This window comes from Neltuma alba, unplaced genomic scaffold (genome assembly GCF_004799145.2).
Source record: "Neltuma alba isolate B1F8T4 unplaced genomic scaffold, ASM479914v2 tig00010773_pilon, whole genome shotgun sequence".
NCBI classification, from domain to species: domain Eukaryota; kingdom Viridiplantae; phylum Streptophyta; class Magnoliopsida; order Fabales; family Fabaceae; genus Neltuma; species Neltuma alba.
In genome coordinates, this window is record NW_021635595.1 from 79,040 (window position 1) to 88,680 (window position 9,641).

General features: G+C 32.9%; 1 protein-coding gene and 1 pseudogene across 1 annotated transcript; both read left to right on the forward strand.

The window, feature by feature from the left end:
* Positions 1–2,181: 2,181 nt before the first annotated feature.
* On the forward strand, positions 2,182–3,847 carry LOC114758917 (zingipain-2-like; annotated as a pseudogene).
* Positions 3,848–7,919: 4,072 nt separating this feature from the next.
* Positions 7,920–8,393, forward strand: LOC114758918 (P34 probable thiol protease-like). The gene has a single exon (XM_028948022.1). It carries the CDS (start codon positions 7,920–7,922, stop codon positions 8,391–8,393), a length of 474 nt encoding a protein of 157 aa, XP_028803855.1.
* The last annotated feature ends 1,248 nt before the right edge of the window (positions 8,394–9,641 follow it).

Sequence of the window (9,641 nt, forward strand, 5' to 3'; positions counted from 1 at the left end):
AAACTCATTACAAGGGTCATATTATAGTGGGAGAATTACAATAAGATCATAAGGAAGGGATTTAATTACCTTAAAGTTTATTGATAAGTGAAGAGTAAGTAATAACAAATTTTAAAATAGAGAATAACAATAGGTTTAGGTTGGTCACTTGTTATTAGAATTTTTTTTACTAATTAAATTTTTTTCTTATAGTAATTCTGTCTATTATAATTTTGGCAATATTGCAAATTTCTATTTTAATCATAGGCATTTATTTGGAATTTTGAAGTTCGAGATATTTTATTTTGGTTTTTGAAATTTAAAAAGCAATTTTTTAAAAAAGTTTTTGCTAACGAACATGCATCTGCGAAAACCATTATATTTACGAGATGTGATGGAAAGGAATCCTTGTCATTTTATACATAATGAAGCGCCACCCCTCTTTTTTTATATATAATTGTTTGCACACGTGGCCCTTCCAATTATTATATTTATTTATTTATTTTCTTTAGGTCACAATTCTACGGGCCGTCGTGGTCGCTGCATGGAAAAGCCTGCCTCCCCCCGTCGCGGTCCTCCTCCCCCCTTGCCATTCTCAGTCCTCTCCCTATATTTGTCGGCTTCCAATTATTTTCCAACTTTTCTTCTCCTCTATGAGGAGACCATGATTAGTCCCCAGTCTCCCTCACTCCCCGTGCTCCACTTATTTTATTATCTCGTAAAAGTGCGTTTGAGTAAAGTAAGAGTAAAGAAATGAATGCAGTAGAGATATCCTGGGTTTTTCCAAAGATTGTTAGTTCCATTTGGTACGAAATATTAAAAATAAGGGATATAGATTGAGATTAAAATTAAAAAAAATTGTTAAAAGAATGTTTAGTATAAGTGATTGCTTGTTACTTAGAATTGGACAAGCTTATATATATGAAATTGAGGAATATTATGAGAGCGGTGGTATTTTCTAATCACACTTATTTAGGATTTAATCATATGTAATAAGAAATTACTCATACTAAATACTTTTTAATAGTTTTTATCAATTCTAATCCAAATTCTTATCCCTTATCTTTACCGACATACTAAACGGGACCATTTGTTCTAATGGCACAAGATATTTTAGGAGGATTTTAATTGGGATAATGATAACGATTTAGAATTTCTTTGAAATTTGGCAACATTTTCATTACAGAAGATAAAGTGATATCAAATCGATATCACAACAATCAATTTATGAAAAAAAAGTTATATATATAAACTTATAAAAACAAAATAGTAAAATTTAAATCGTCCTAATTTAATTTAGCCTGTCCAAAAAATGATTGAACCTTCTTGCCGAGTCCTTTTTTTTGGGAAAAAAATGTCACAAAATTGTTTCATTAAATTGGTAAAATAGAAGGCCATGATGCCGGCTAAGGCAATGATGACTGGTGTTTCCGTGAGGCATGATTGAGGGGGGAAGAAGGGAACCTCTCCACTTTCATCGTGATTAACTTTCCCTACCATTTTTTTATTCTCATCGTTAGATTAGCTTTCAACAATTTATATTTAAGAACAAACTGAGGTCAAATTACTTATGTCCCTTGTGTCAAGTTTTCTAATTACATATGGTCATGTGTTATCTTTTGTTTTGTGTGATTTATAATTAAATGCTATTAAATATTGATATTTTAAAAATAGGATCCATGGTTATTGTCCTGTATTTAATATCTTATAAAACTATTATTTTAATATCAACTAACAAAAAAGAATATAAATAAATTTAAATTATTAAATTTTGATTTAAATAGTTCACATATGTATATTTTTATTAAAATATTTTATATATCATTTTTAATTTTTTTATAAGATATTAAATTTTAACCATTCAAACATATAAGTAATTAAATTTTAAACATTTCAGAGGTTGCAATCTCCATCATTTTCGGCAGGAGAAAGCACAAGAACACGTAGCTTGGCTTTCTGGAAATTATTGTGGAAGTGGGGACACTATACCTATCGCATTTGCAGAATCTGCGAAAACCTACCGCTCGTGTCTCACGTTTCCTTGTCCTTACTTTCCTCCTCAATCATGTAGCATTTAATAAAAGTCAGCTGTGATGAAGGCACTGTACGTAGCTGCCTCTATATATATGGAACAATATTGCTATGCAAGAACCATGCACAATCCAAACGCTTAGCTCAATATCTATCACCTTCTAATGCACAATGAGTTCACTTGCTATAACCAAATTCTTCCTCCTTTTCTTGGTCTGGTATGCTTCGATTTCTCTTACCTCTTCTTCCAGCGTACCTGATGAGTATACCTTTTCGGACCTGGATCTGGACAAATTCGTTTCCGAAAAACAAGTGTTCCATCTATTCCAAATCTGGAAGAAGGAGACTGGACGAGAATACCAAACTTTAGGAGAGGAGGCAGTAAGATTTCAGATCTTCAAAAGCAATTTGAAAGAGATCAGAGAGAAAAAATGCAGAAAGGAAGTCGCCCAGTGACTATAGCTTGGGTTTGAACGAATTCTCAGATATGACGTACGAAGAGTTCAGCAAAATTTACTTGCATCAGACAGAGGAACCCAAAATGGAAATCAACAATAGGAAAATGATATTGAACGACGCATCATGTCCAAATGCACCCTCTTCCTGGGACTGGAGGACCAAAGGAGCTGTAACTCGTGTTAAAGACCAAGGCGGGTGTGGTAAGTTCAAATTTGCTTCGTTCTTCTGTTATAATCTAATTGCAGCATATAATAGAAGCATATAATAGCAAATCAAATTCATTTTTGTAGGTGCTTGTTGGGCATTCGCTGGGACCGGAGCTATTGAAGGTATAAATCAGATAGTCTCTCAACGGCTTCTAGAACTTTCTGAACAACAACTCATATCTTGCTCCACAAGGCAAGGCTGCAAAGGAGGGTGGTACGTTAATGGATTTATATATGTCATCAATAATGGTGGTATTGCCTCAGAAAAAGCTTATCCATATACAGCCAACGATAGTGCTTGCAATTCTAAAGCGGTTAGTGTCTAGACTTGTGTGAACTAATTGGGTAGTTTAAATATATCTATTTTTTTTTTAATTATGGTTTTACTCTCATCCTTCTTTTACTTTGATGCAGGCTGCAAACACAATCGCTACTATCGATGACTATGATTTTTGGGTTTACGATCCTATATCTGAAAATTCTCTCCGTTGTTATGTTTACAAGCAACCTATTAGTGTTTCCATATATGCAAGCCCGCATTTCATGTCCTACAAAAGTGTAAGTCATATTTTCATTACCTTATCATCATATCTCTACCATCCGACAAGACACATTTGAAAAGTAATTAATAATTGTTTGCTTAACTGTGACAGGGAATCTTTAATGGCGACGATTGCTCGGGCATTGCTTCATGCGACCAAAATCATGCTGTATTAATCGTAGGATATGGTTCATCAGGTGATGGTCAAGATTATTGGATTGTTAAAAACTCATGGGGAACCGCCTGGGGACAAAGTGGTTACATATTCATCAAAAGAAACACTGGTGCTACTGAGGGAGTATGTAACATAAACTGTCATGGCGGATACCCAATCAAAAGGAAGAAAGAAGCACCTGCCTTGAAGCTTGCTACTTCCATATGAAGCACGCCCTCCAGGAATAATATATGAAGCCAGGCAATATAAAGCTGTGCGAAGGAGACCAGTTAGGTGTTGTACCATGCTTGTATTGGGTATAAATAAATGGCAAATGATTTGCCATTGAATATAAATAAGCCAGGCGATATATAGTTGTGTGAAGTACACTACTTATGTGTTGTACTATGTATGTATTGTGAATAAATAAATGGCAAACGATTTGCTGTGGAATAAAGCTTATGTGTGTTTAATTAAGAATGAAGCCTCTCTCTCTCTCTCTATGTATATATATTTACTTCACCTTCTGATATTCATATTCATCAAGAAATCTATTATGAAAACTTGAGTGTTGTTTTTATATATGTGGATTAATAGTTTCTAAGTATTAAAATTGTAACCCAAATAAATCTTAACTAGCCGAATGCAAGTGAGTTTGAGATCAAATTGAACTAAAGACATAAAAATGATAAAATAAACTTGAACGACATGTTTTATGTATTATGATGCAAAAAGTTTAGGATGCTGATTTTTTTCCTAGTGTTTCAAATGAAATTAGTTTTCTCTTTTTCCTTGCTCTTAATAGTAGTCTAAGACTCTTTCCTACAAGCATCTTGTGAATCACTAATGTTTAGTAATCATTTCCTTCGAAATAATTCATGAGTTCTTAATTTATAAACTTCAATTTCTTGAATTGATGTGGTCTTTTTTTTTCCCCCCATAAGCGACCCTGTAGAGATATTTTTTTATGCACCTTTTTTTTTTTTTCACTTTTTCCATTCCTGTGTCAAAAAGTTTGTCATTAAAAAAAAATTTAACAAAAATATCCCTTATACATTTGTTGGGCTTATGGATTGGCATCACACTTTGTTAAGATTAAAAATCCTTTATTTGATTTTTCACAAATTACACCACGCTAGAGATAAACATTTGATGAAAATCCACTGTCATTTGAGCAGGCAAAATATATTCGCGATCTTTTCACGTTGCCGTGTGCTGTAAGATTCATATGGTATGTAGCATGATATACTCCTACAAGACACCCTTTTCCCACAATAGTTAGATTGATATATTATATTATTTTTTATTTCTCTTCCTCCAAATCACAACTGTTTTTTTATTAATATAGATCCAAACGAACTTACACATTAGTTGGCTGAGGAGGGCATGCATAATTTTTTTAAGACCATATACTTTTTTTTTTTGAGCCCAGGATATTCATTGCCAATAGCCATGATTAATCCCCTTCTATTACAGACTTTCGAAGGGGCTTTAGTGCTGGCCACGAGAACCACTCCATATATACCATCAGGGATGGAACTCCTGACTAAATGTTTAAGAAATCCAACTAACTTTCCTATCCATATACATAATGTTTTACTTCAAGATTCTTCTCACCTGAAAACTCCTAAGCCAACGGGGCTGTCTACCGCACAGGATTAACTTCAAACATATGAGAATTAATTCGCATTTATGAAGCGAATCCAAGCGCCCTTAAATTAACTCAAAATTCGGGAACAAGCACATTAATCTCAAACATAATCCTATGCGGGGGGACAGTGATCCATTGGTTTAGGGCGTTTAAAGTCAACAACATTAAAATAAAAAATTATGCAGCGTTAAAATATGTAATTGTCACTCTAGTATTTAGTACTACTAATATCCAAGTTTTTTCCCCCAATAAATTAGGAGTGAAAATATACTATGCCCTATTAGGAGTTTATTACCTAGCCTACTTTAGGCCTAACCTAGCATATTTAGTAAATAGGTCAGCTCATATTTAAGCCTACTGAAGGCCTCTTTGGTTGGCCCAAAACGACATGCGTGATACTCCTCCAGTCCTCAATATAAGATCCATTTAACTAATTTGATTATATTAAGAAAGTTAGGTAAGTTAGTTAATTATAAGAAATATGACACTTTTTTCCTAAAATACTATAATCATCTTTTTTAATACCCCCTCTTCCTGTTCTACTTGATTATGGTTGAAGGAGTATCCATAGGAGTAATTTAGAAAAAGTTGATAAATATGAGAAATGGGTCTTATATTTAGGACCAAATACAATTCAATAATTGAGTCCTATATTAAGGACCGAAGGAGTATATACTATTGTCTTTTTCCCCGTAGGACCATCTGTATAATATTTTAGGATACTGGATGCACCCAGGAAAATATTTCAGAATACTAGATGCATTTTAACCTTTTTTTTCCCAGCAATAGTACAAGAGCACATGCATAATATTTTAGATCAAGATTCTTGTCAATTGAAAACTCAAAAACAAACGGAGCTGTCCACCGCATTGGATTAACCTTCAAATATAACATGTGGGAATTAATTCGCATTTATTAAGAGAATCCAAATGCTTAAATTCACTTAAATTAGGGAACAATCACATTAAAACTCAGACATAATGAATCCTATGCGCGGGGGACAGTGATCCGTTCGTTCAGGCTTTTAATTAAGTCAACACTTATACTTTAATTATTCACGTGTAAAATATGTAATATAATCGTTAGTGATATGCAAGATTTTTCCCCTTTTTAAATCTGGCCAACAACTGTGAAGCTAGGTTGCATCCTCTGTATTGATAAAAATAAATGTTAAAGATGAATTTGGAGGGAAATGAATAAAATTGAAAAAAACAATAATGAAACTTTAGGATCCATATATTCTAGGCTTTCACTCATCATCAGAAAATAACGTTATATTCTAAATGAGAAAAAAGAAAGAAAATAACGTTATATTGATTATAATCATAACCTTATTATATATTTAGAAAACAATAAAATTCCAGCAATGTGCTATTTGAAATATTGTTCATTTCTGTCAAAATAGTAAATTTTCGTAATTTAATAATAAAATGACAAATTTTATTTGCTTGTTACGTTCATTGTTATTTCTTCTGATTATTTGAATAAATCGTTATATGTACATTTGCAAGTCATTAATCTGATATGATTTTATATTTTATTTCTGTTTTAACTTTTTTAATTTTGATGACTTAAGGCTAATGCATACATTTAGACCCTTAAGTTTACATTTCAGTTTCTTAATAATAATAATTTCAAAACATTTTTAGTTGTAACTTTTTAATTTGTTATGATAAGATTTTTAATTATGACATTGGATTAGTATAAAAGTTAATAATAACATTAAGTCTTAAAATAATTATAATTTTTGAAATGTTTTAATATAAATTTTTAGATTTATTTGATAATTTTTTCAATGATAAAAGCAAGTTTATTTAATAATTAATAAACTACATACAAGTTGCTGATGAAACAAAGCGTTTGTTTTAAATATTTTTTAATTTACATATTTTAAATTAAAAAATTAACATGTGACCAGTATCGAGTTATCATTATTAATAGTTAATAAGCATTTTTCATTAATAAAGTTAACGGTGTTAAATTTAAGAGATTAAAAATATACTTTTTAAATTTAAAAGACTAAAATAAAATTTGATATAAACTAAAACAGCGTGATATCCATTAAAATTAGACAGTTAGATTTATAATAATGGGTACATATGCTGTAATATCTCTATGTATACGTGTGTCTAGCGACCTTTTTATTCAACATTTGGTTTAAATGCTTCCAAGTAACCCATTATACTCCCCCCACTACTCTTTTATATTATCATTTGACTAATCCGGTTTGGAATTTGTGACTTTCTCTTTCTATAAAGGTGTTTTCTCTCGGACTCGAACTCAAGATCCAAAAGGATCTAGCGAGATATTACACTGCTAGACCAACTTTTTGTTGGTCCCTCGCTACTTTTTAATATAAGAGTTAGTTGGGGTTGGATTTGATCATAAGACTTCAATATACTTCGTCTCTCAGAGTTATAATGTTTCGTCAAAATATTCTTATTGATTTTAAGGGGTTTTCACCAAAAGACAGTTCTAATGTGCATCATTAAAGAGGATTAGTTTAGAGAAGTCAACATATATTTGTTGCAAATAACCAACTTAACTAATTTTTTTAATATATCTAAATTAGCTCTCTAACTCTTCTATTATGAAGTTGAGATACTATTAATTTATTGCATGAGATGGAATCTTATATATATTTGATGCATCCATTTGCTCGCGTGCACTGTTTCCTTTATGAATTATTGTTAGTTAGTGGTATAGCGTGCACGTGGCTTCCAGTTGTATATCACTTGCGGTAAGTTAGCCGGCCATGGCTACTTAACTCATTATCGACTGTGGTATAGGGATCGTGTCTCACTTTCTCTCTCTCTCTCTCTCTATATATATATATGGAACAATGCTATGGAAGAATCGCCATCCAGACGCTTCATATCTATTACCTTCTGGTGCACAATGAGTTGCGTTGCTACTAAATTGTTCCTCCTTTTCTTGGTTCAACTTGTCTCACTTTTCTTGGTTTGCTATGGTTCAACTTGTCTCACTTCTAGTGTCCCTGATGGGTATTCCATTTTGAATTTAGATCTAGACAAGTTCTCTTCTCCCAAAGAAGTCTTCCATCTATTCCAAATGAGGAAGAAGGAGACTGAACGAGAATACCAAACCCTAGAAGAGGAGGCAGCGAGGTTTCGGCTTTTCGAAAACAATTTGAAGTATATCAGAGAGAACAATGCAGAAAGAAAGTCACCCAACGATCATCGTTTGGGTTTGAACAAAGTTTCAGATATTAGCTATGAAGAGTTCAGCAAAATTTACTTACATGAGACAGAGGAACCCACAATGGAAAGCAACAACAGCAAAATGGTATTGAACGATGCATCCTGTCCAATGCACCTTCTTCTTGGGATTGGAGGACCCAAGGAGCTGTAACTTATGTTAAAGACCAAGGCAGATGTGGTAAGTTTAAATTTGCTTTGCTTTTTTATTATAAATTAGCAGTAGCATAAGACATATGCTAAATAACAGATTAAACTCATGTTCACAGGAAGTTGCTGGGCATTCTCGGCAACTGGAGCTATGGAAGGAATAAATCAAATTGTCTCACAATGGCTTCCAACTCTTTCAGAACAACAGCTCGTATCTTGTAATAAGAATAGCAAAGGTTGCAGTGGAGGATGGCATGGTAATGCATTCCAATACGGCATCAACAACGGTGGTATTACCTCAGAAGTGGATTGTCCATATACAGCTGATGATAGTGCTTGCAATTTCACACTGGTTTGTGTTTGTCTGGCACCTTGACTTGTGTTTACTGATCGGGTAGATTAAATATGAGTTTTTTTTTTCAATTCTAATTATACTCCTTTTTTTTTAATTTTGATTCAGGAACAAAAGAAAATTGCTACTATTGATAGCTATAAATATTGGATACGAATGCCTATATCCGAAAGTTCTCTCCATGATGAGAGCCTTTGTCGTTTGCCTTGGGGTTCCCAATCAAAAATAAATCCAAGTAATGCAATATAGTACAAAACTCGGGTCGTTTCACTTTGAGGAGCCTTTATTTGAAATCCTAAGCAACTAAGTATCAAAAATAAAAATTGACTTGGAAAGGGATTGATTTTCTTTTTAATTAACTAATTGGCAAAATTTAAAAGGATGCAAAATGAGTAAATAATTTTTGGATTTTTAGTTTATAAAATGGATATGAATGAAACAAATAAAGAGAATTAACAAGTGACAGCAAATAGAAGAGCAATCCTCTAGCACAATGATTAAGGCTATCATTACTTCAATTAATTTGAGAGTTAGCTAAATTCAAAAGACTCTAAGGGCCACCCCCTAGACTCGGTTTAAAAGAGACGATGATGATGGCGAATGGGTTTCCTGTCTCGCGTCTCTGCTCACGCTGCTGTGCCTCTCGTGTCCTCTCTCAATTTTTCTTCCGCCGCCCCTGCTCCCTTGCGTGTGTGTGTTCTGTCCGCTTCCGTCTTCCGCCTCCTGGAGAAGATGAAGAATAGATGATTATTAGGTTGGGGCAAAACATTGCGTTTTGCCCCCCCTAATTATTATTTTTATTTTAATTTTTAATTTTTCTTTTCTTTTTATATTTTTGAATCTTCCAAGAACCTGCAAGCAAAATTCAAGGATAAGGTAGCATTAATTGTCCTCAAAAAT